Here is a 27,535-nt window from a genome sequence, read left to right as displayed (position 1 = left end):
ATACATTTTCAGGCAATGATGACAGAGCTGAGGTCCGAGAGAGCGTAAAGAGAAGCAAGCAATTACAGGTGGCGAGAAAGAATGGACATTGTGGCCCACAAGGTAACTGCTGTGTTCATGATCACCTGCCTGAATTCAGTGGACAGTGATGTTAACACTTGAAGACTTAGGTCTATGAATCTGCTCACACATGTGTAGCACGTCTGCTGGCTGTTTGAGCTGCCAAACGGCGCTGACATTGTCAGTATAGATGTGGGCTTCGTTGACGTTAGGCAAGTTGACGAGGGCTTCGATCGCCTCGTGCATACGCGTAGCTTAGATATCAGGATTTATTGGACTTAAAATTATTTGTCCTCCTTTTGGGTCAATCGCCGCGTTCGTGTAGAAAAGATAGCGTCCATTTGGTATGGTCGTCTCAATTGTTGCAATCGGCTGAACCCATCGGCGGAGCTGTGTTGTCTTAATTGTGGTAATCACCGTGTAAGATCGTCCAAATTCATACTTATGACAAAATCTTCATGTCTATAGGAATGGAGCGCCGCGACCACCGGAATGTGGCGTCAGTTAAGCTTTCTTGCTTGCTGTCGCGGATCAAAAGCCTAAGAAATGTTGTTAAGTAAGGCATGGCTCTTGTAGCATTGGTATAGGTGCTAAGCGAAGCATGGCTGTAATTCCTCTCATGGCACATCTATTGCTCAGCGCAAGCCTGGGCCACTTTTGAGCGGTATATCAACACAATCACGATACATCGTCATTCGAAGAGAAGGCACAAGATCACTAGCTATTAGGACGTCACGAAGTGCTGTGACAGCATGCCTTTATCAGGATACCTATCCAGCCGGACCAAGCGGCTTCGCGAGGCCTGTCGCTGTCACTGGTATTGCGGGCACTCGATGATCGGATGTTCCAGACTCATCGAGGATGTCACAGCAGCGGATGACCGCTTCTCGAATCTGTGTAGGAAGTAACTCGTGTAGGCCACCACCGGGCGCAGTCAACGTTTGAGCGTATCAAAGGCGCGATCAATGCTTTGGTAAGTTCTTGGTATTTATAAAAAATTAAATTATGGGGTTTTACGTGCCAAAACCACTTTCTGATTATGAGGCACGCCGTAGTGGAGGACTGCGGAAATTTCGACCACCTGTGGTTCTTTAACGTGCACCTAAATCTAAGAACACGGCTGTTTTCGCATTTCGCCCCCATCGAAACGCGGCCGCCGTGGCCGGGATTCAATCCCGCGACCTCATGCTCAGCAGCCCAACACCATAGCCACTGACCAACCACGGCGGGTGGTATTTGATATTGAATATTCAATACGGGTCAAGGTGTCCAATGTATCCGTCGCCTCATTTCCTTCAATACCGACGTGGCCCGGAATTCACTGAAGATAGACTCGATGGTAAGCCAAAGATGCAAAATGTAGTGTTTTTGATATGTCATAAGGTAATAAACAACAATCTTCTTAGCACTCCGATGTATAGTTTAGCGCTTCCGGAGCCGTCTTCGTATAAGAGTAGACTAGCAATCTACTAGCGCAAGCGCTTTCCAGTATAACCTCACTGCTCAAAATAAATGAAAGAGTTCGGTAGTCGTAGATGACCTCTGGTGAGACAATTGGTAACTTTTGTTCACACAATCTTTAAGGACGTGAAACGCCCCCGTCACGCATTCGTGTGTTACCCAAGCATCCATGAAATCAAGTTGCACATTCCTCCAGTTTCATTTTCCCTCTCTTTATTGTTTCTACTTTTCAATTGAATAACACACTTAATTTCCCCTCTGCTTTTCCTTGCCTAACTGTCTGTTGGATTTATTTAATCTGTAGGCATGTGTATTCTGAAGTTATTGATAAAAATAGGCACTGTGCCAGAACGCATTCGTTGCAACCCACGTAGCTGCCGCAAATTGGTGTCGGCAGAAGAAAGCGCTTGCCATTTGCAAATGTAATGAGTGTCCCTATCCGGCAATCACAGCGAACCCTGATTTAGAAACCTGTAATTTTAGCGCAGGCCCTATTCGAATATCATCACTCAAGCTCTCCCGCCATGAAGCAAATTTAGTACGTCGCATGTTGTTGGGCGTCGCGTTTATGGACGTTCATTCATTCCTCATTGGAATTGCAACAGCGCCGCATGCCATTCTTGCGGGCGTGACGGTCAACGAAAAGCTCTGCGCACTGTCACCAGCCACTTATATGGTAGACCATTCTCGAAAGCAAGGACCCTGGTAAATGTCGCAGAATAACGCTAGTCTGATAAAGGCTAATAAAGCACTGCTGTGCTTCTGGAACACAACTGACCAACACGAGCGCTTGTGACTATATATACGTGAGTGAACTCTATCTACTTTCTTTTTTCGTATATTTCCTTCCCCCTTGCCCTATTTCTACGTGTAGGATAGGCAACCGGACGCAACCATTGTTGAGCTCCCTATTTTTTCTTCTCAGTCCGTCTCTATTTTTCTTCTTTTCGTGAAATTATTGAAATATCAAGCTCATAATGATAAAACGCTGCCATATGTATGCTGAAAAGCTGAAATAAGGAAGCGTCGTGTGTAAGGATCACGCGATACTCAAATTCCTTGTTCCATGCCTCTGCAAACGCCTCTGTGTGGCTGCCCAAAAGAAAAAATAACTAGCCAAATTGGGGAACGTCATTAGAAACACGCCTTCGAGCTGCTTGACAAGTATGTGGTTCAATTGCAGCAAACTGCGAGTCGGTATTAGGATGGCTAGTAAGCATAAAAGTTGTGTCAGTTTGACGCCAAAAGAAATGCGTAGCTAACTGATGCCTCTAAAACGCACATTATGAATTTGCTTTAAATAGTGCACTTCTGATGTTCGGAAGAAGTAATGCGACTATGTACGATGTGGTAGAGCTATGACATGCTTCAACCAGGACGAACGCAAAATGTTGCGCGAAGAAACGTAAACTTGCATACCCATGCTTCTATGTGATATTGGAAAGATCCTCATCAAGGTCATCATGTAGGCTGAGCCGCGAGGCAGCCAGAAGAATATTGAGCATGCATAATCCCAGCTTTATATTAGCAACTATTTAGTTGCAGTGTTCTGGTGTTGCCGAGATGCACTCTGACACAAAGGGTGTTGTGCTACTCACAACGACGGACAAAGGGAAAAAAATATTAAAGTCATTTGTGAAGACTGCGAAGAAGAGACTTCTGTTCTGCTAAACAATATAAGACACAAATTAGGATGACATTTTTATGTGAGCCTTGGAAGCCATGGAGTCATGAGTATTTCTTTCTAATTTTTCTTTGAAATATTCTTGAAGGTCCATTCTGTTCAACGCTATGCCTTTTCGCACTTTACCAGTGGTCCAGACGGCGCTCAGCCTACGTTTTCACCAATGTCGGTCGGTCGTGAGCTGCGAATGATAAGAGAATAGAATCGAACAAACGGAATCGTTACACTATACCGGCCTTGGGGCCGCACTCATACAGCTACCGTGTGAACCATGGATATATCGCATCACTCCTACAATTTCGCCTGGTCAGTTATTCAGAAACCACACTGGGGGCTTCTATTAGCATTCTTTGCAGGCCGAATTCTGCTGAGTGGTAACATTGTAACATTCCGCTGCCGCATTAAAATATCTGACCGTTGATGAAGTGGAATCTTGGGCGAGACACAACGGAGGCGCTGTGTTGTGTTCTTTCTTCTGTCTTCGGCTTTTGCGCTGCGCAGTCATGTCGATCTGACCATTGGCAATTATTAATTTTTAAACGGAAGCTCACATTTAAACGGAAGCTTGGACATTTTAAAGCATGTCTTGCATGCTCCGAAGTGTTCATTGTAATCATATTTGGATAGTAACATTTGCCATTGGTAAGTATTTTTTTGTATTCCAAGCAATATTGTATGCCAAAATTGTGTGTTCTAATTGCTTTTTTTTTCTTCCTTCTTTCTTTCGTTTTTGGGTCGATAATACAGCATCACCTACATCGGTGTCACGTTAAACGCCTTGTACAATTTCATCATGGCCGGCATGGCTGTAGCCTTAGTCTACTGGTACCGAGACTGCGACCCACTTCTGTCTGGTGCCATCACCAAGCTTGATCAGGTGACTTGTGGTCAAACCATCAGAACATTTTGTTTGCTTCTTTGTTTGCCTCCAAGAGTGGCTCACATATAATTATGTTTCTTTTCCTTTTTTTCTGGTGGCAATCATCGTTAAGTAGTGTTTCTTGAATGGTACAGACATCGCAAATCGTACCTTCCATTGCAGTTATGTTCTCTCTAAAAAAAATCGATGTCCTCCTTAATCTGATATACTGATGTGTGTGATTTTGCCTGAATACAAATGCTACCACCTTACCTTGCTTATTACTAAGTTTCTCACTTACCAAATTATTGAGTGTTTACAGGATAGTGAGCGTCTCTCCATTGTGCAATCTTCTTAGATACTTAGCTGTTCTTATTGCGGTGGGCCCAGAATTGCAAAAAACGAGTTTCCCCATTGAATATTACCAGCAGATGCTTCATTTCGTGAATGACACTCAGGAATCGTAATAGGAGTAGCTTAACACTCATAAAGAGCATTTTTCAGCCCAAAGACATTTTTCATATAAAAAGTAGGTACCAGCCCAATTATCACGCATTCGGGGTGTGAATGCTTTAGGTTATTGTCATAACGCAGCAGAGTCTAAACCTTTCTTTGGCAACGCGTCCATAACGGCGGCTGTTTTGATAGCCTATTTTAGTTATTAGTTAATTGATTCGTTAACAAGATTTGCTTACTAACTTCGTAAATAACAAAATCATTTGCTTTAACTACATTTCATTACCATAAATAGCAGGTTACTGCTCTAGCTAGAATGTATTTTCTAATAGCAAAGACAACGAATAAGGTATTTCGCCTCCTAATTTACTGCTACTGCGTATTTCATGACCCTTTAACGTATTCAACGCACACACCTGCCGCAACCGCATATTCAAATTTTATTGTTGTGGTCCGCATGAGAGACAATAGAATTCCACTTGTGGAATATGTTACGATGCCACTGCTTCCTCTTTTCATCAGATGCTACCTTTCTACGTGAAGGAAAACCTGGGTGACTTCCCAGGCTTCTCTGGACTCTTCCTCACAGGAGTTGTCAGCGCAGCCACAAGGTACGGACGATGTCGCCAACTTGACCTCCAAGCTTATCGATGAGACTGTTCAAGCTAGGCTCAAAAATAATAGAGAGTTTTAGCATGTCCGTAAACGCATTAACCTTCAAGGAATACCATGTTACCGATGACATGAACGGCAGATTATGATGATTTAATGGCATCCCCTTTGAAATGGGGCAGTGACAAATACTCATCTGGTCTGCTGGAGTTAATCAGGTGTGTTATACATGTTTTTCATTCGAGCATATTTTTATACATCTCCTTAATCTTCTTTTTCTCTTCCTCAAAACTTTTCTATGTACATTGTACCGCTACTTATGCCTGTAACGGATCCAGTCGTATGAGTTGCTTCCCTGGTTTTTCTCCACCAATAGTCTAAATAACTCTTGCTTATCTCGATTGCTGATCGGTTGATGCTCCTGGCCACTTTATATCCAAGCGCTTCTGGAAGGTGTACGTTACCTCCGGGTCTCACTGGGTAAATCCGTTCGCTTTCCATTAGGAAGTGCTGAGTGGTCTCCGGATTTTTGCTGCAGCATACACATGTCTCATCTTGTTGCGAATATCTGCTCCGGTATGTTTTCGTCCTTAGGCTCAATCCTCAACTAGCAAGGCACTGACTGCCCTTTGCGTTATAGCACAGATTTTCCCAGCTAATTTCTTTCTTTCCATTCTTGTAAATTGCTATGGTCTTCTTTGTCTCCATTCTTTGTACCCAATTCGCTGTCTCTGTTTCTCTCACTTTCTTTCTGGTGACTCCTGGCTGTCCATTTACAGTTTCAATTACCCTGTACTTGGATGCCAACTTTCTTGACCTCTTCCTTCATTCTGAGTCCACGCTTTTCAGGTACGGATACATGTGCACTTTAGCCACACCTTTATATTTATCTATGTTCCTGAGTCATTCTTCAAAACTAATTTTGCTCTGCGCTTCTCTCACTTCAAAAGAGGCCCAATCCATGTCACCCTGCACTGTTTCCTTCGTGATTTTAGTATGGGTTCCCAAAGCCAACCGGCCTACCGATCTTTGGTTAACTTCCAGCCCCGATAAGATATCCGATTTTAAGCACAGAATGGCATTATCGAGCGTTAGCGCTGGCATCATTACTCCTTTCAAGGTTCCACACTCCACCTCATATTTACTGTGGCCCCAAAGTGCTCTGTGTTTCATTATTGCTGCATTCGGCAGCAATAATGAAAGATGTCGCTGCCAGCAGCGGCGCTGGTAGCGATACAACAACAACGCGTTACACAACAACGCGGTAGCGATAGCGATCCAACAACAACGCGTTAGACACGTTTTCGTGTTACGTGATTGCTCATGTCCAATAAAAATGAAAAAAAAGGAAAGGCTGACTATTAGGCATTACGCGCTTACGGACACTCTATACAAACAACCTAATAGAATGTAGTTGATTACTGCTGTAATAGTTATGTCTCTGGTTGAACTCTCAGCTACCAGCAACCTGGTCGCTCACGTTGACGTCGCCGGTAACAACGCATTCCGCAAAGGTCAATAATACATTTCCGTACAAGCTAAAACTCCCTAATGTAGCTTACACGTAAAGCACTTGAAATCAGAAAACAACTTCCATAAATTATATATAAAGAAGTTTGCCACATATCAGTGAGACCTTCCCTTGTTGATAAAGTGGTTAGCAAGTCTCAATGAACAACAGATATCATTAATGATTAAAGTATAAAAAAACGACGAGCAGTGTTATATTTGGCTACTCGCAAACCCACTTTCTGTTGCGCTTTATGTTTCCGATACTCATAAAAAGACGCTTACGTAGTCTCTATAACATGCAGGGAAGTTACGTCGTGCCGATGGCATGGCTGCAATTTGGTCAGGGAGATTGCGCTTCGTTAAGCGGTCATTGCAGCAACTGTGGGTTGATTTGTTGCCGAAATAACACCGTTTCGATAATTAGTGTGTGATAGGATTTCACTGGCGAACCAATTAGATGGTGTTCACAAATGCGTGAATACAGCCGCAGGGCATTGTTGTCGATATTTAACTCTTTTTTTTTCTAATCACTAAAAGCTAGCGCTATTCACCCTCACATCAGGAGTACATCGACAGGCGGACACACACAACTTGTATGACAAATCGCGATCATTCTTTACCTAATTAAGCACAAATGAGCCATTGTCTTTTCATTATTGAATGTAAAGCGCACACGTTTGATGTTGGAGACCCCTGTATCAAAGGACTTTGCACTACTTAATATATAAATGCACGCGTACCATACTTTATTTTTAAAGCCACGTAGTCTGCGCAATAGTCGTACGAGGCACGTGTGTATGTGCTCAGTTCAGTAATGTCAACGCGTGGCACCGCATCACCCAGCAGATGAATTAAATCGTGACCAAGCTAGGTGCCATTAAAGTCAGTGCGAAGGGACTTCGCTTTACTACGACGCAATAGATGATGAATTGAATCTCGGTTTACAAGATAATATTTCGAAAAGGCGGAACATATGAGAAGTTTAAGAGGAAGCTTTAGTTGGGGAGCTTCTATGTGAATACATGTGGGAACGGAGAAATTGTTTTTCTGCACCTAGTTCGATGTGGTTGGCTGTATTTAAACGGCGAACTTGAAATCTAATTTAAATTGATGAAAGCATATTTCCTATTTATGCTGTACATATTTTTACTTGAAAATACAGAAACTTGAAAACAAAATTTGATTACAACAGAGTTTGGAGAGATTACTCAGCAATAAAACATGATATCACGATTCTGTAAACTACATCTAATAGCAACTCTATAACGAACAAGGTTAGTCTATTATACCCCGCAGGATAACACTAATTTGTGTGTAGTATATTTTCAAAGTTCTGGTAAGCATTATAACAATTTTATGTAAGCTGTAAATTAACAATCACGTTTGTCCGCTTTAGATGCTCTAACAGCAGCAGTTTACAGAACAGCTATATCTATTTCTGGTGCAGAGTTACAGATTTCTAAACTTCATGCTTGTATTAATATTCTTTTTTTTTCCAACATGATAATTTTAGCAATTTCTGTAAAAAAATTAGGTTCTAAATAACCATTCTGCTTCCTAGAGTTGCTATAAGTTACCTTCTCTTAGCAAATTTTATTCAAATCGGTCTAGCGGTTGTCATTCTTTTTTTCGCTTGGCTGGCCACGCAGCATAGCGTCAAAATGAAATTAAATATAAGTGGTTGTCTCATAAAAGCATTCATCTACCTTACGTGTGTTCGAATTGCAAAATTCGAACTGACCCCGAGCTAAAGCTTCCTCTTAAGTGGCATAATGTCCACATTTTCCACTGCAACAAGATGGAGTTTGTCAAACATTTAGGGTCGTGCATATGATTAATATGGTCCTTACTTTTGGCTCCGTAGAAAGCAAAGTTTGGTAGATGTTCCGCATCTTCCCTCGAGGGACCGCGCTCGGCTGACCTTGAATATATGTGCACTCGAAGTCACAGTCGTCATCTGCATGTCTGAGATGAGGACAGAAGCCCAGCGCATGCTGTATGTTTTCCGTTGAGGCACTTCGAGTTCAGTTGAAGACTTAAGAGTCATTTAGACCTTTCATGCCTAGGCCGACATTTTGTTTAGAGGTAAGTGAACATCGGCGAATTAATTATTTTGAAGACTGAAGCAGCTACTGAACAAACGCGGTGCACAAATCACATCATAGGGAACAATAAACAAATAGGTTCCTCCTTGCAGAATATACGTCTCCTCTATTGTTCACGATGGCCGTTTTCATACAGAGCCAGCCTTTCAAATATCATTTGCCAAAGAGCTGCAGCATTAGCTACGTAAACCTCTAAAAACCGTGGGGTTTGAGTGACAAGTAACGTTAAGTATTACGTCCTGTCGTTTATTTTTTACAGCACTGTTTCCTCTATCATCAATTCCCAAGCTGCCGTGTTTTATGTGGACGTGGTTTCGCAGTACACGAAATTCACGTCAGCACAAGCAACCGCATTTACGAAGAAGAGCGGTAAGACTTCTTTTTCATTGGCCCTTTTTACACGGCATCATACGCCGCTGTTATCACTTAGTTCAATGGAGACCACTTCGATAAGTTGTCGCAGTCTTCATGAACCTGATAAAACAGATACGGGCATAGTATTTGCACATCTTGTTTTTCTTAAAGGCTGTGATGACATAAAAATTGTTGTCATTCAGAACAGTACCGTGAACAACTTTCAAAAACACCTCTCTGTTTTCTTCATTCTAGTTTTAATGCGTAAGCTTTTTTTGGCGAGTACCCCAGCAAAATTTGTCTGTCACGCGAAAAGTGTGATGCCTTGTACCTGCATAAAGATTCTTAGTTTGACAAGTTAACGCATTTAATCGTTTTAATAGTGGAAATGCAGATGATTGGTAGTTTTATAAGCGATAAAGAACAACTGAAACCAAAAAGAAAAATTGATCACAGAGAAAACCGTTCTCGTCAGCCGCCTTGAAAGCTTATTTTTCCGCATCACGGGTAAGAGTGCAGAGAAGCCTACTGTGGTACTACTGAGTGGAAAAATAAGAATAACGGATTGGTACATGTGATAATAGTTTAATAATAATAATAATAATAAATTATTGGTGGTGTTAAAAGATTGCTGACGTCGCCGTCGCCGCATGAAGGTCGTAACAAAAAAGGCAAAAGAGAAAATAAAATAAAAAAGGAAAAGCAGCTGTGCTGAAACCGGTTGTGACAGGGTTCGGCTCAGTTGATACGACCGCTATGAAGGGGCCATGCAGCTTCCTGGAAACTTATCTCCACACAGTGCAGTGCACAGATTTTATTTCTTTGGCACCAAAAAAAACGATGGGTAGACATACATAAGCTAGGAAAAGCAAGTAAGCAAAAGCAAAGTAACAGCTAATCAAAATAATGCTTGCGCGTTAGTAGACAATCCTTAGAATTTCTGTGACACATGTTTGTTCTCCTTTTTTTTTTGGGGGGGGGGGGGCAGAGGCACATACATGTAATAGTATTGCAAGCAACAACGAACATAACCAGGAATTAGGAACCTTACAACAAAGAGTGGAGCTTGTCCTCTCCACTGCCTCGCGGCGCCCCATTATCTTTAACATTCAATATTCAGCTATGACGCAAGCAGTGGCACAGAGCACCACTTGCCATAAATTACTAAGGTGAGCTAAAATAAAGGTACAAATGTCGCAGTTTCGCCTGAAAGACAAAATAAAACATCGAATGTGGTACCAAATTATTAGACAGCTATAAGAAGTAACGATAGTCGCTATATCAGCAGTATAAACGTATAAACATTCGCTTACAAACTAAATTAAATCGATGACCGGTGACACTCGCTGTCAATACGCTAGCGTGAGGAACAGCGGCAGCAGCAGCGAGCGAATCGCCCTCCGTACTTCATCTCACTTCAACGTAAACTAAGCTGTGAGAACACAGCGCACACGAAGCCATCAGCCCTCGGCGTGCCTAAATTTTCTACTCACTGCAGATTACTTTCAAAATAGGGCCCGCGCGTCTGCGCGCAGTCGTGCCGTGTAGAACCGCTGCCGAAGTAGAACGCCCCCCCCCCCCTTCTGTCCCTCGCGCGCACAATGGAAGACGGCGCGGGTTATGCCCGCCTCTCTCCCTTGTGTACGCGAGATCAAGCCACCATGCTTGTGAGCTCACCCTCGCACGCTTTCACTCGCGCCTACAGCGTACGGCGCGCGGCCGCAGTCTTATCGCACTTTAACTTCACACTGAACATCCCGGAGGCGACGGCGGCGGAAATGCGCCTGTCTGGAATGTCCATATAATTGCTATAACAATAAAACAGGCGTCCCGCGCGCCGATATCGATACCTACGTGCATGCGTGTTGCTAAATGTAGATGATGTTTGGTAAAACTCACCATACGTAATTATGTTTTTATTGCTCGAAACAATGTTTGTTCTTAAATTTCACAAAAGCACCATATGGCAGAAATTAGAGGCAAAATAAGACTAATTGTTGCGATACAAAGAAGTTGTCGTGAAAACGAAGCTTCTAGAGTGCTGGAGCACTGTGCTGCGGTGTGTCTGCGCGTGCGTTCGTGCTTGTTTCGCGCTGTCTACATGGCTCAGTCTTCTGTTTCTGAGCCTGCGCCATGGAAAAGGCAAGACGGCGCTGCTCGTGCGCCACATTTATCATTGCTTAAAGTACCAACAAACTATATGTGCCCTACACAGTACGTCAAGAGAGCCCTCATTGAAAACAGGTAGCCACATCCTGTGGTCTCTTATTGTTGAGTGTCGGTAATGCATGCTCTGGCCATTATCGTTAAAGCCCCCCAGCGCACGCAGGAGATCAGCGCTCTCGCACTCTAAAGACATCCATGAGGGGTTTTCTACTGCTCCTCAAACCCATGCTGCTTGAATAAGCCTACTCTGACAGCACATTCGGACAACAGCGCCACAAGGGTGCAGCGAGCCATGTAACACGACACGATTTGTTAGCAGTTATTCTGCAACGCTATAATCATAAAGTCTTTGAGAGAACTCAAGTGTGCAAGTGCATACCGGGTTATGTTATGGTCTTGATTTGAGTTCGGTGTGTCCGTCTCTTTGTCTCCAGCCCTATTCTTTGGATGTGTTCTTACCGCTTGTGCTGTCGCAGTGCCTCATCTGGGTTCAGCAGTCCGGGTAAGCAAGTCTTAAGCAAGTGTATATTTTATTTAGTTCAGGCGGTCTGTTGCGTAGCTTGGATACTTCAGAAATATGCCCAGTGTAGCTCTTTACATCCGGGAATACCTGAGAATAGCAGTGGATGGCGAGCGGTGAGATATTCTTATCGTCTGGTAGGCTGTTATTGCTTCGATACACCACTCGAAAAAGTACCTGGCACTTTTTAACTCACGGGCTAGGTTTTACAAAGAAAGCATGTTATTACTTTAGAAGAAGGAGATGCTGTAGCAAAATAATAAGAACCAAGCCTAGGCTGTTTGCGCTCTATTTCTGTTCGTCTCAATCAAAAGCATTCCTTTGCAAGACACAAACGGGGCCCTCTATATAACCAAACAACATTTTCAGTATCGCGAGGTTAATAACGAACAAACTGATTCCATTTGCGCACCGTTGCAACATAATCGCAGGCTGATAACCTGCTAGACATTACTCTTAACACAAAGGTAAACATTCGGGAGATACCTGCCTGGTTAGGGACAACTGAAAAAAATAGAAAGAAAACTCCAATCAAATTTTATTTTTAAAACCCGACGTTTCGGAGGCCGACCGGCTCCTTCTTCACGGGTGAGATGGCTCGAGGCGTAGCAGTGCTTATATGCGTTTTTGGCGCTTTGACAGGCGCACAGACACTTTTCGTAGACCTTGAGCGTAAACGGCAAGAATTGCTCCTGGCGAACGATTGATGTTACCCGGCCTCTTCTCATTGCGCGAGGATTCCAAAAGGAACCGCCGCCCGGTGGTTGTTTTCTGTCTCCAAAACGGCAGCGCCGTCGGGACAAATCCGGTGATCAAAAAGCTCGCAGTGTTCTGCCACAACACTGCGTTCTCTGTTCAGGTGGAGAAGGTGATTTTTGTGTTTACGAATTCTTCCCGGGAAGTTTTTAGCATCGCCAATATACGACGCGGGTCATCCGGTGCAGGTAATCTTGTTACACAATGCCCTGCGCCTTTTCGACAGGAACGCGGTCTTCTGGACGCGGGAGGAGGCTGCCGACCGTAGAGAGAGGCTTGTGGCTGACGTCGACCCCTTCCCTCGCATGCACACGGGCTAATGTCTCGTGACACCTCGACCATGTGGTCTCGAGACGCGGCGCAGTTGCCTGGCTGGTGCGGCAGCTGCCGTCTTCCTTTCATTCTCGTTCCGTCGGCAGAAGGCGCGGTGAATAAATGCCTTTGTGTAACCGTTCATCCCGAGGTCATGGATTACCGTGTTCTTTTCTTCCTTCTGGAGAGGCGGAGAGGAACAAATCGTTTCCGCTCGCTTGATTACGCTTCGGACTGCAGAAAACTTCAGTCGCCGCATTTGCCATGGAAGACATCGAAAACCGAGCGCTTTGCACTTGCACCCCCAAGCGAAAAATGTTTGTATGCTACGTGGACGATTATTTTTGCATGGTGAAGTTATCCGAAGGAAAATTTGCTTGCGCACTTGTACTCCACACAGCCGGCTATACAGTGTACATGGAGCGCAAAAATTCTGGCTCTCGCTTTCTGAGCTGTCCTCCTGAAAAGAGAGCGGCCGAACCTTTCCTTTTCCGTATTTAGAAAACCGACACATACAAGACGATATTTTCGCATTGATTATAATCACCCTACCTGCCAAAAGATTTCTGCAGTCCGAAGCGTAATCAAGCGAGCGGAAACAATTTGTTCCTCTCCGCCTCTCCAGAAGGAAGAAAAGAACACGGTAAGCCATGACCTCGGGATGAACGGTTACACAAAGGCATTTATTCACCGCGCCTTCTGCCGACGGAACGAGAATGAAAGGATGACGGCAGCTGCCGCACCAGCCAGGCAACTGCGCCGCGTCTCGAGACCACATGGTCGAGGTGTCAGCGAGACATTAGCCCGCGTGCATGCGAGGGACAGGGGTTGACGTCACCCGCAAGCCTCTCTCTACGGTCGGCAGCCTCCTCCCGCGTCCAGAAGACCGCGTTCTTGTCGAAAAGGCGCAGGGCATTGTGTAACAAGATTACCTGCACCGGATGACCCGCGTCGTATATTGGCGATGCTAAAAACTTCCCGGGAAGAATTCGTAAACACAAGAATCACCTTCTCCACCTGAACAGAGAACGCAGTGTTGTGGCAGAACACTGCGAGCTTTTTGATCACCGGATTTGTCCCGACGGCGCTTCCGTTTCGGAGAGAGAAAACAACCACCGGCGGCGGCTCCTTTTGGAATCCTCGCGCAATCAGAAGAGGCCGGGTAACATCAATCGTTCGCCAGGAACAATTCTTGCCGTTTGCGCTCAAGGTCTACGAAAAGTGTCTGCGCGCCTGTCAAAGCGCCAAAAAGGCATATAAGCACTGCTACGCCTCGAGCCATCTCACCCGTGAAGAAGGAGCCGGTCGGGCTCCGAATCGTCGGTTTTTAAAAATAAAATTTTATTGGAGTTTTCCTTCTCATTAATTCATTTCTCTGAACTGTGCGCATGAATTATGCCATGTGAAATGTCCGAATACAGTTCGTCGCCTTTGGTGCTGCCTATATACCAGGATTAAGCACTCAATGCTATGTTAGTGGCTGTACATAAGAGGAAGCTTTAGCTCGGTCCCGACTCCGACGCGGCCTATTCAAATACATGTAAAACGCAAAAACGCTTTTCTGAGATAACCCCTAGACCAATTTTGATGAAGTTTGTTGCATTTGAAAGAGAAAGTTAAATTCTGGTGTCTGATGGAGGCGTAATTTCAATTTAGGGCCTGAGTTTCTTTAAAAAGATTTTCGAAAATTCGAAAGTTTCAAAAAAATAGAAGCAGGAAGTTTAAGCATTAATAGCTCTGGATCACAACAGATATCGCGGTTCTATAAATGGCATCCATTAGATCATCCAAAGTGGAAAAATTCTGTATGTCAATTTGTAGCTTACGTGAATTCATTACGTTGTATACAAGCGGTCTGCAAAAGCTGTATTTTTGTATTACCAAATTTTTTTAGATTCATGTGTAACGTATCAATTTTGGCCGCTTTAGATGTACTATCAGGTGCATTTCACAGAATTGTGATATCAATTTTCCTTGTTGAGTTCCGCAGTACTAAACTTGATAGCTTCGTTTTCTGAAAATTTTTAATTTTTCCCAATTTTTAATAAAAAATTGAGGATCTAAATTAAAAATTCGAAACCAGCAATCACTAGACTAAGTTTTTCTTTTAAATACAATAAATCTTGTCAAATTCGGTGCAGTGGTTGCCGAGAAAAACGAATTCTCCTTTTACATGTATTTAGATAGGAACACCCGAGCTAAACCTTCCTCTTAATAAAAGAGAATGATTGCGCACATCACCGTAACCTAAAGATGACTTTTTCCTGTGAAGTTGGTTGTGAGAAGGTCAGGAGAAAGTGGAGGTAATTCTACTTGTTCAGCTGACTGCTTAACTTAAAGCGCCCCTCACCAGGTCTGGCCATTTTGAGCTGACAAGCGCAGAGCATACAATGCGCGCTAACGATCGTGTTTACAAAGAATTACATCGCTACGCGCCGCGGAAAGGCCTGAAATGTCAATCCGAACGCCATTTCCCTCTTCACTCGCGGCGAATCCGCCCGGAGAGGGACGGTGACGTAGTCGGGCTCCTACGCCTACGTAATCGTGTCCGCAGCGTGACGTAGCTCATGGTGACACGTGACTTTGAGAATTATTCAAGGCAACGTCTGTTATTTGTGTGATCTGTTGCTTGAATTGGCGAATTGAGGTTAGGGAAATAATAAAACGCACAAACAGAATGTCTGCGTGTTTTTTATCTACTTCGCACCGAAGCAAGAGCGATGTACTACCGTTTCGTCTGCTTGTTCCCACGGTCGTGCAGTCGCGTGCGCAGGTATCGAAACTATGCCATTTTTTACCGTGTTCCAGCGCGTAATCATGCTCTGCAATCCACCTGTTGTGCTATAGTATTCCTGTAGCACTGAATTATACCGCTAGTCATGTGTCCTTGTACACAGCGCACAAAATCGTGCGCTGCGCGAAACGATAACGGCTCGCGCGCAACGCCGCCAGCGGGTAAACCAGCGGAAGTGCACATCGCCGAAAAAAAAGAAAGCGAGAAGAAAAAAAAAGTGAAGGCAGGGCCCGTGACGTATGCCTCACGCGATCATCGAGGTCTTGTATGGGAGAACGCAGGAAAGGAATTCCGCTTGCGAAGGCTAGACGGGGCGAGTGTAGAGGGATTCTCGCTATGCAGTGGAGCCCGCCTGCTGAAATCATGGGTTCGCGGCACTGAAATATTTCTATCGCGGCTGTTAATGAGCCGATTTGAAAATGTTTTGATCCAGAACTCTCCCTAGAAGACACGTAACAACTTCCAGCGTGTAAGCAAAATTTGCTATGGAGCATGGTGAGAGGCCCTTTAAGGACGTCGTCTATAGGCACTTATTATTCACTTGTTGATTTCTTTTGATATAGGGAAATGGCATGGTGTGAACATAGTGGCGTTTTAAATTGCAATAGAATGTATTTAAACCCGTTCCTTAATTCTGCATTTTTTTTAACAGTGTGGACCACAGTTCACCAGAAACTGGCGATTCGGTTTATCAGCTAGGAGCTTCTTCCACATGTAGCGACCACTATGTTATATGGAATATATGCGACGTCAAGAACCGCGTACCATGGCTGCATGCGCATTATGTGCAACACATGGCATATCCGAGTGGCTCGGTATTGCACATACTGAGCCGATGACACGTTAAGTAAGCAATTATCAGGGTACAGTGTTATGCGGAGCCCTCCCAGCAGCTGCAAGGTACGACTTGTGCTCGCCTTGTGCGACCTTCGCTCTAAGCGAAGACCACACCGGTAGCAACAAGACGCCGACATCGATATTTAGCTGTGTCGTTGGTAAGCATACGGTGGAACTGAAATACCGAAGTGCAATACTATGCCGACAACAATACCGACATGACCGACAAGTGAAATTGTCGCAGTTTATTCATCTCTAGGAACGACAACGCTGACAAAAAACAATCAGCCGAGTGGTTGTTCTTGTTGTTTAATGAATGCAGACAAATGGCCCAGTAGGCTGCATTAGAACACTCTGTCCTAAGACGCCGTTAAAAAATAGAGCCCCCCCTTCTCCATTTCCCCACATAATGCGCGCACACATATCACAAATACCGAAACGTGCTAAGGCTACAAAAAAAAAAAAAAATTACGGCTCACCAATAGAAGCGTCTCATGCGCACCTGCGTCAAGTAATAGAAGTTCATGTCCACTGTGCAATAAGAATTCTATTTACGCAAACACACGATTGTCATATTGTTTAAGTATAGCCATGACAGCAAAATAAGAAATAATGAATGTAAGCACAGTTCTCACGAATCTACAAACTACGTCCACACGGAAATCCCGCAAGGCTGATGATTGTCGCTTAAACGGTACCGCTCCGGGAGACCGACATAGCTGAGCGTAAGCTTCGCAAAGACCAACAACTCTGCCTGAATACGAGCAATTTTATCGACTTTATCCACGCTTAAAATAAATCAAATCCAGCTTCGGTAGCTCAAAGGTACCAGAAACCGGATCTTGTCAGCTGCATAATAGAGACGTTTGCTGATGTCCTTGTAGCATGAAGGTGAAGCCTATTGCGCCCACTAAGTTTGAGTTCGCGGAAGAGTCGCTTCTGGGCACATATCAAGCAATTACAGCTAGTATTAGTACCGCTTGATTTTTATCGTTGGTCCTGCTGGTTTGAAAGAAATATTTTTACGCCATGGGGAGCACACACAAAAGGTGGGAATCCCCGCGGTATGCGGTGGGCGTCAATAGGTGGCTGTCAGAGTTGTGTAATTCCTACAACTGCACTCAACAGCGCTTCTCTGAGTGAGATCAATCAAAACATTTCAGTTACATCTAGTAAGATCTATATTTAGTTATATCTAAATATGCACGTTATTTATTTTCAGCGCAGCCTAGCTTTTATTCCACGTGGAGCGAAAAACAAGAAGTGCCCCGTATAATGCAGCTATAAATAAACGAATGTCAGCAGCCAGTACATCAGCGAAAGCGGAGGAAGGTTGACAGTTTATGACCTCATTAGGTGCAAATGCGCTATAGAGACACCAAAATACCAAAACGTTTGGCAAGTACATCAAAACAAATACTTTATCTCTGAAGCATTCAATTAACTTACATTTTAATGTGGGATCGTTTGATATACGAAGAACGCGGTGAAATGAAGAGCTGCAGTGTAAAATAAGCTGTCATCGAACCTTTAACTATTGTTCACATTGACGACATTCTCGGAATGCGATTGTTTCAAGCTTTTCGTACTTTTTTATTCGAAAGCATCAAATGGCTCATTCAGTTAAAAAAAATTACCGACGATTACGTTACTTCCTAATGCGAAATTTGAGCGCAGCAAATAAGCTGTTTCACTTTTTCGATAGATTGAGGCAAAGAAATCGAGCAACACATGTATGCGCTATCACAGAATTTTTTTTTATTTTTCACACGTATTCCTTTAACAAAGACTCCACGAGGTAAGCTTCTGCTTCGGCGGCACGCACCTCTGGATTCTGACGGCGACGGCGCTGGGCCTCTGCTCTGGCAGCTCGTTTAGCAGCAGCAGCAGCAGCAGACGGAGGACTTCCATCGGTCGTCTCGCTCATGGCTCAGAAAGAACTGGCAGATAATTTCGCAGTGGCGAACGGCAGCGGCAATTTCGGCTCGGGCGGTGCACATATACAGATCCGCCGCCACCGATCTGGCTCTCTGATTGCCACCGCACAGGGCGAACGGCAGCGGCAATTTCGGCTCGGGCGGTGCACATATACAGATCCGCCGCCACCGATCTGGCTCTCTGATTGCCACCGCACAGGGGTTGCATTGGAGGAGGAGCGAAGAAAGGAATTAAGTTCGAGCCGGCGCTTTGACAACCGGAGACTCGCAGGAAGAGGGGGGAGGGGGGCGGCGTGTACACCCAGCGGCAAACGATGGGGGCAGAAGCGCGCGCAGCAAGCGGACAACACGATAAAGGGAGGAGGGAAGAGATAGCAGCGACTGACTGATGCCGCTGACGCCGATAGTGAGTCAACCCCAGCTGCGGAGTTGGTTTCAGGGACAACGCCGCCGATGCCGACACAAACAATATGATACCCCCGCTTCCGCAGCGCTAAGAACCAGGTCTAGCCGTGGGAAGGTGGTCACGTATTCGCCGACGTGCCGGGGCCTACGTGAAATAACCGGCGCGTCGGCAACTGAAGAGCACCCTATCCGCCACACAAGAACAGGGGGGGGGGGGGACCCTTTCCTCCTCTTTCTGCATGGCGGCGACGGTGTTCTATGCAGTCACGTTATCTTGACTCTCTAGCGGCGTCAGCGGCATCCAGCGGTATCAGTCGGTCGCTGCTAGCGCTGGGGGGATGAAAGGGGGGCGGAGCTGGTTACGAGGCCGACGACAACGCCGACGACGACGCGAAACCCAGGAACGGACGCCAAAGAGCTGCGCTCTAAAAACGGCGTCTGTAGCAATGAACCGGCACCTGAATTACGATTGGCTGCGACGTCACGTCGCGTGCGCCCCTCGAAGGAGCAGAGCGGGGCGAAAGGGCACATCTGCTGCCGCCCTGGCGCGCCAGGTGTGGCGTGAGGGCATCACCGCGACGACCTCGGAGGTCTGTGTTATTCGCGCGTACCTCGTTCGCGCAAGTTCTCGCCTGTGTTCCAACTTCGCCTCGGTAATCTCTATAAATAAATTAATATGTCAAAAACTGCAAATATTCGAAAGCAAAAATGTTGGCGGTAGTGGGTTTCGAACACACGACCCCACGCTTAGATGCAGAGTGTATTGCCCACTGAACCTACACTCTAAGAACAGTTTACACCCTTTGGCTTGCCCCTTCTGCCACACAAGAATAATCGTCATCTGCCTTGATGCGTTTCCTTTCTTTATCGCTGCAAGCCCGCAACTTTCCAGTGACGAACGGCACGCGCGTTATCAGAAGGGGCACTCCAAAGGGTGTAAACTGTTCTATGCTGATAACGCGCGTGCCATTCGTTACTGGAAAGTTCTGGGCTCGCAGCGATAAAGAAAGAAAACGCATCAAGGCAGATGACGATTATTTTTGTGTGGCAGAAAGGGCAAGCCAAAGGGTGTAAACTGTTCTTAGAGTGTAGATAGAAGGCCTGTCCGCTCTGTTTGACGCCATCATGCTACTAGGACCGAGATTCCCATTGCCAAGCCCAGTGTGACGAAAGCGGTGACGTCAAAATCACCGCGGTTTATTCGGGAACAACCCCATTAGATTCTATGGCAGTCGGGCAAGGTAGCATGACGTCGCGGATCGAAGTGCACCGGCCTTGTGCCATCTAGGAGGCGTTGACCGAGCGTCTCAACGCGCTCGCTCGCCCGCAAGGGGTGCATAACTGGAAGGACCGCTCGGCAGTGTTCAATTGCACATTAATGCTTTCGCATTCACAACTCGTAAGAAGTGCCTAGGTGTCCTCGGATTTTTAAATGAAGTTTCAAAGCTAAACTAGGACCTTGTGGTAATATATCAATAACAGTAAGATATCCGTAGCCTCTAGATACAAAATAAACTACCTTTCCTTTTTTTTCATTCAAGCTTATTCTGGTGCTGCACAGTGGTGGGACTGCACCGTTCGTTGGACTTTTCATCTTGGGGCTTGTTTTTCCGTGGGCCAATGCGAAGGTAACACATTGTTTTTATTATTATTATTATTATTATTATTATTATTATTATTATTATTATTATTATTATTATTATTATTATTATTATTATTATTATTATTATTATTATTATTATTATTGAAAAGGTATCAGGAGAGCGGAAGACCGGAGCCCAATTGGATTGCGCTCTATGAAGGGAACAGAAATGTAGCAATCTAAAAGGAAAAAGCAAAAAAAAAAACTAGGAAAGATAGAAGTCCGCTTTTCCAGTTTCTGTGACCCTAAGAATTTGACAAAATTACATTTATCCCACTGGGTCTGATTCGAAGTTTTATGATAATGCGTATATACGTGTTGTCTTAGGGTATCTCCACGTAGTGTTCTCGGAAGGCTTCAAAATTAAGAATGCATCATGGGGTAGTATAAATACAAATCACGCGACGCAACCTTGCTTTTTCATAAATATTTTAGATCAGAAAACTGGTATGGGCTATCTCAGTACGATCTCATTATACCTCCACTAATCATTATATTGTCTTTCATGTAGACCATTCGGATGTTGATGACTTGAGCGTTTCGAGTTTGTCGTGTCTCGGGTTACCCCGGGACTTGCACAGTAGCCGCACGCAGTTACGGACCACGATGCTCACACACGTGCGTGCACCAATTGGTGGTTTGCAGGGCGCTGCTGTCGGTACGTTAGTTGCTGGAGCTCTGCAGCTGTGGCTGATGTTTGGGAAGATCAGCCTCGGCATTCATTCTCCCAGGATGGGCGTCACTGTAGACTATTGTCCGGTGAATGCCACTTTCCCTATAACAAGCAATTCTACCTTCATCGTCGACGAAGCCTCGTCTGTTGACAGGTGAGAAGAACTGATTGGCTCGTTGGCCACTTAGTGCTCTCTTTACTTCCCTACCACCGGATTAGGAAAGGCACCTAGACTAAACGCACAATCCTCGACTCCTACGAGTGGAAGGCAGCGTAACTTCTCAGCTGGGTACTCAGCATGATTCACTAACGCGCCACATCAATTTCTGAGTTGACAAGTTATTTGTCAGACATTCTGTCAGATAAAACAGACAGAGGTATAATAATCAGTGCAACTAACTACCGAGCAGCTAGTTAATCTTTCTGTCTCCAATAGGAAAATTTCATAGCCGCTGATGTACTATCCCGTTTTTTAGTATTCTTATAGGTCCATTCAAGACGAACGGTACATTCATAACCAAGCGTATGACGAAAACCACTATAAAAAGACAACTTAGCATTGTTACTATGTTATAATAGTGATGATTTACTATAGTGATAGAATTGCTTCATAAAGTGTATTTTTTTTTTCAGTCTTTCAGGTCATCAAGAAAACAGTTTGCTTGGCTTCTATCAATTTTCAGCCTACTGGAGCTTAATATTCACCACTGTTCTCACCATTTCTGTCGGCGTTACAGTCAGCTTATTAACAGGTCAGTATGGTAAAAAAGTGGACCTTCCATTCGCCTCAGTAAAAAGGCGCTTGAAGGTTGTTCCTTCTTGAGTTCTGGTGTGTTCAATTCACTACACTCTGGCACGAAACAAGCCCTTCGATAGCTACTGCTATCGCCTGACAGTAAGAATAAGAACAGCTGTGCGCGTCATGCAAGCTTGGAAAGACCGTTGCGTCAGCTTCCCCGCTATGACGAAATCAAATTTCGTGAAATCCAAAGACGGAGGTCCACTGGTGGTGGTGACTGGTGGTGGTGACTACAAATGACCAACAGTGGAAAAGGGATGTCCCTGACACCAACGTTTCGACAAGGGTACTTGTCTTCGTCAGGGAAACGAGTGCTTTCCTTGTCAGCGTGTATACAATAGCTCACTGCAATAATTGGCTCCAGAGCCGCCCTGATCACTTCAAACGTCGTGAAATGACGTTAAAAAGTATGGATTGTAGGAAGTTTGTTCTTAGCGAGAAAAATGAGTCTTTTTCCACCCGAAAAATAACTTACAATAACTGCCGGCGTATTCATTTCGAGTCTGCCCCTTGCGAACAATGCAGTCGATTCTGTGCTGTCATTTACTAGACTGCATTTCGAACAATTCTGATTTATTGAATCTAGGCGCCTTGATATAACTGTCTGTTTGAATCATTTTCCGGCTAGAGCTATAGTGGCACTGAAATTAGACTTATTTCTAGAGTTATTTCTTATTCTTAAAATTTGAAACGTGGGAAATATTGCGTAATCCCATATTTTAACTGTTCACAATCAGAAGCCACAGTATACTCCCTTTGGCAAACATTGCCACTCAAGGTGATACGCTGAAACCAGCCACGGTACATCAAATGCATATCATCTATTGATAGGAATCGCCTTTTCTGACGGTCATGGTCTAAGATACATCTGAGAAGCTTCTCCTTCAAAGTTCAATATGACATCGAGATGGTGAGAAAAAGGTGAGGAACTGGGGGGTGAGGAGGTTAGGGGGGTGGCTAAAACAGTTGTGGGTGACCTAGACGCCAACGGCTACAGAAACAGGACGGTTGCGCGCGTCCTACACTTGAGAATCGAAGTTCAGAAACACTGAACAAGCCATGCATGAATAGTCTACAAATTTTGTAGGTCTAAAGCCAGACAACATGAATTCACGCGCAAGAGAGTAAAGGTTTCTTGTAGCTTCCATTATCGATATTGAAATGGCAATGGTTCGAATATCTTTAGAAGCATATTAATTCTTACTGCTGATTATTCAGTAATGAAGCATCAGTAATAATGAAGCTTGTACTGCACGCAGGGGGGAAAAGGACTTGCGCCGAAAACTTTCCTCTCACAAGCAAAGTTGCGTTGAGGTTATGGAGGAAATTGAAGCTACTACCAAAGGCAGAGGTAAGTTTCATATCTCAGTGCCGCCGTCACTGTTTATGCAGCTTGTCGACATGTATAGAAGTTTTCATTTTCCTTTTTTTTTACTGGAAACAGAAAACAAGTACCTGATTTAGTTATTTCTCTAAAAAGCAACTCCCTTGTTTAAAGGGACCTGCGATATGGAAAATCATGCTCATCATTAATTGCGCTACCCTCCTTAAAAAAACGAAGCACTTACTAACATAACGCCTTTCCTGCACTGCAATGTACGCCATTAGGTTCCTAGTAATGCACAGCTATTAATGGTGAGCTTCGTTGCAATAAGTAGGTCAACCTTACTGCAGAAACAAAAAAATAGACTTCCCTAAGACTCGTAACACATATGCTGCTTGCTCGCACACTGCAGTTTTTTGCGATATGATCCCTAAATCACACGCAGCATTGTACTAATGCTTAAATTATAATGTGCCAATCTTACACTAATTATACTATACCATAGCAATATTTATGATTCCTTCATGAAGCAATATTTTAACGCCGTTGCTTCAATTTTACGGCGTTTTATGCAGAAACACCATCTCCTAACGCATAATCTTCAAATACTGCGGCTTTGTCTTGTAGCAGCCGCAAGCAAACCTCGCCAATAACGACACCGGCTGTCGTGAAATTGTTGGAAGTTTCATATGGAATACCAGAAGCTCGTCCGTTGTAAATTAGTCTTTTCACTTTTCAAATGCGCGCACACGAATCCTTAAAATAGCGAACTTCGATAAATCAGAAGCTGGTTGCTTATCAAAATCAGCAACCGCCCATAAAACTAACAAAATCATTTTGATATGCAATCCTTGGCACGTTGCAACTTTTTCGGGGCACCAAGCAGCTCGCAGTTACACGCTCACAAAACGCTCGGCAGCAGGCACTCAGTAGCCTAAACCCCTCGCTAAATGAAACAATGCTTTACGATAGAACTTCAATTCCAGTGATTTACGTGGCAAAACCATGATCCGATTATGAGGCACGCCGTAGTTGGGTGCTGCGGATTAATTTTGACCACCAGGGCATCTTTAAACTGCCCCGGGTGCACGGGACACAGGCGTTTTTGCATTTCCCCCATCAATATCCCGGCCGCGAGCGGCCGGGATATGATCCCGCGACCTCGTGCTTAGCGGCGCAACAGCATATAGCCGCTAAGCCATCACGGCGGGTACGACAGAACTAGTATCACTTCTGCAGCACTAGCTTTACAATTTTTTATGGATAATTGCAGCACGCGATCTTGAACACGGACGGTTTCGCCGTAATAGCATATTTCTGTATGAACTAGAGTACAACTCACCCTTCTGCGCTGTCGTGCATCTTTTTCCAGGCCGAGATTCCAGCCCAAGTTGAGGAAGACGAAGACGAAAAGGACATCCTGCGCCATGAATTTAGACGAGATGAGTCCTTTAACTCGAGCGAGAGCAACGTATAATTGTTATCTCTGGAGGCCCGCCAAGACCAATATTCGGCACGGCTAGCGACCAGTGAACTTCAAAGCATTGCACGCTTCCAGTCGTGCGCTCAACTTACTCCTCCGTTTCGAGTGTTTCTTGATCGCGAATTGTTGTTTGCCAAAGTTCGGCTAGTTCGCCTAAGCCGGAGAGAAAGCTGCAGTCGACAGCGACTTCTACTTGGCACCGTTGGCCGCTCACGGAACATAAGCAGCAGTGGTCATGTTCCTCAGTGATGAAAGGAACGAGTAAACGTTGTTTGTTATTTGTTATTGCATGTTATATACATATATATATATATATATATATATATATATATATATATATATTGCCGTATCTGTGCGGCATTCGGAGAATGTTGTCCACTTACACAAATGAAATAAAAAGAAGACGTACAACGAAGAAGCCTGCTATCGTGCTCCATCTCTCTCTGTCCTTGATTCGATTTTATGCGTTCCTTTCTTTTTTTTTTTTCTTTTTGCCTCCAAGCTATGATATGACAATACATTTCTCAAAGGCAACGCTATAGATATGTATACGGTGCCAGCCGAAGGAGCCGAGGCTACCCCACTTGGCGTTTTTCATGCGCGGTCAGACAACCGCAAAAATATACCATATAAGAATCCATTTATGATACCATACCTGCCGCGGTGCAACATGTATGTCACAAACGCTGGCTATGTATCACTTCTACAACAGTTACCTTGATTTTAATCCGCTAAAACAGGTTTCCTCACGAGGAGTAGATAATGGTATTATATCAAATTTTTGTATTTCTTCACAGAAACGTTCGGCAGTAGCACGAGGACTTAACTCTGCATTTTAGATTCTACCAGCACCATTTGCTTCTTTAACTGCTTCTCAAAATTAGGCGGCTAAAAATATCACACGGTATTACGAGCCAAAACCACTTTCTGATTATGAGGCACGCCGTAGTGGAGGACGCCGGAAATTTCGACCACCTGGGGTTCTTTAACGTGCACCTAAGTCTAAGTACACGGGTATTTTCGCATTTCGCCCCCATCGAAACACGGCCGCCGTGGCCGGGATTCGATCCCGCGACCTCGTGCTCAGCAGCCCAACACCACAGCCACTGAGCAACAACGGTGGGTGAGCCTTTATGATATCTTATCGTGGTTATGGAAGCACATTCCGATGGGGGCGAATGCAAAAACCCCCGTGTCCTTAGATTAGGTCACGTTAACGATCCCCAGGTCCTCAAAATTAATGTGGAGTCCCCCACAACGGCGTGCCTCATAATAAGATCGTGGTGTTGACACGTAAAGACACAAAATTATTTTTTTACAGAAGCGCAAGCTCTAATAGCTGTACAGAATATATATATATTTTTTTCATGATGTGCATTACCAGGTTCTTTTTTTCTGCTGCGTGCTTTTGTTCTGATGCCTGAGAAACAGGCAGCTCAGTGTGTTGCCATTAGCCGGTGTGCAAAGATGCTGACAGCCTAGGTATGAATGGCGAAGTTTTAGTAAGCCGTGAAGCTTTGCCTGTTTAGTAACAGACCAAGTATGCGTGCTCCGAAAAATTTTAACCAATCGTGGAGAACTAATGGCAAAAAAAAGTAATAGAAGTAGTTTGGAATAACTTTACGTCACAGCGCCCATATTTTGAACAGCTGTGTATGTCACAGCCGTCGATTTCGACTTCCTTATGGCATCGTTCTTCAGTCGGCATCACTATGAAGCTATAGATGCTATAGATTGAAAAGCCGAAACAATGCAGTAGAGAACTGATGTCGATGCGAATAATTCTTGCTCTTCAGGGTACATAAAAGAGCAGGAAACTGGTGAGCCAAATGAACAAGGTGGAGCTAAGAAGTATCTGGCGATTTCGTTTCACTCGTAAAAAAAATTGCGCGAGAGAAAACTGGCAAAACGCCAAAATTTATGCGTACACGTGCTCAATTTACCATAAAGTTTTTAGTTTTAGCGATGCCTAAAGGAGGAACGAATAATTCTGGTTCCACGAACTGTGGGAATCAAATTTTGTGGAAGGATAGCCTGGTTTGGGATTGCACACATTGCTACCACTTAGTGTTCTGGTTACAACATATCCGTGAAAAGCGGGCCATCTTATGTGTGACGCAAGCGTGTGTGTACACCGACCAGACAGCGCAACCACTACGTTGGTATGACGATGGCGCGTACGACGACGGCTAGACGACGACACAACAACGATAGCACGACGCCTCCTCGGCGCGCGGTTTCTTCTGCGCCTCCGTGGCAGCACTGAATACTTGCCTCTGTGCCATGGGTGAAATTAATGCGCACGCAGCAGCTCTCACCTTTATAGGTAAATTGTTGCGATGCACTCTGAAGCGCGCTCCAGTCAGAACGCTACGGGGATACAATATGTACGAGGTGCTCCGGGGTATGTGGAAAAGTGTAATGGTTCCAGGACTTACTTTTGGAAATGCGGCTGTTTGCTTGAAATCAGGGGTACAATCAGGACTCGATGGGAACCAAAGGTGAGTGGGTCGCCTCGCATTGGGCGGTCACGGGAAGACTACAAATGAAGTTGAGCATGGGCTGGACTAGTTTTGAAGTGAGGGAAGCTCGCAGTAAAATTGATTAAGAAGAACGACTGAGGAATATGCAAGAAAGTAAATGGGCTGGGAGAATGTTGAGGTATCTGTAGAGGAAAAACACTGATTCTCAGTTTAGAAAAAGTACTAGGAAGATTATCAGCAAGTGTGCGGCCTGTAGGGTGGGCAACACAGCAACAAAGAACGTCAAGTGGAAAGTCAGAGA

The 27,535-nt window shown here is 44.6% G+C and overlaps 1 protein-coding gene across 1 annotated transcript in view; it reads left to right on the top strand.

Moving 5' to 3' along the window:
• LOC142570928 (sodium-coupled monocarboxylate transporter 2-like) overlaps positions 1–25,033 on the top strand; it is a 66,913-nt gene extending 41,880 nt beyond the window's left edge. Inside the window, exons 7-15 of the mRNA XM_075679230.1 lie at positions 3,953–4,082; positions 5,043–5,131; positions 9,009–9,118; positions 11,704–11,771; positions 20,372–20,458; positions 21,118–21,299; positions 21,779–21,897; positions 23,204–23,295; positions 24,641–25,033. Of these exons, the coding sequence (XP_075535345.1) occupies positions 3,953–4,082; positions 5,043–5,131; positions 9,009–9,118; positions 11,704–11,771; positions 20,372–20,458; positions 21,118–21,299; positions 21,779–21,897; positions 23,204–23,295; positions 24,641–24,745 (982 nt within the window). The 3' untranslated portion in view covers positions 24,746–25,033. The remainder of the gene's footprint in view (positions 1–3,952; positions 4,083–5,042; positions 5,132–9,008; positions 9,119–11,703; positions 11,772–20,371; positions 20,459–21,117; positions 21,300–21,778; positions 21,898–23,203; positions 23,296–24,640) is intronic.
• The last annotated feature ends 2,502 nt before the right edge of the window (positions 25,034–27,535 follow it).

Source organism: Dermacentor variabilis, chromosome 1 (genome assembly GCF_050947875.1).
Source record: "Dermacentor variabilis isolate Ectoservices chromosome 1, ASM5094787v1, whole genome shotgun sequence".
Lineage (NCBI taxonomy): Eukaryota > Metazoa > Arthropoda > Arachnida > Ixodida > Ixodidae > Dermacentor > Dermacentor variabilis.
This window is presented reverse-complemented; position numbering and strand designations above follow the sequence as displayed.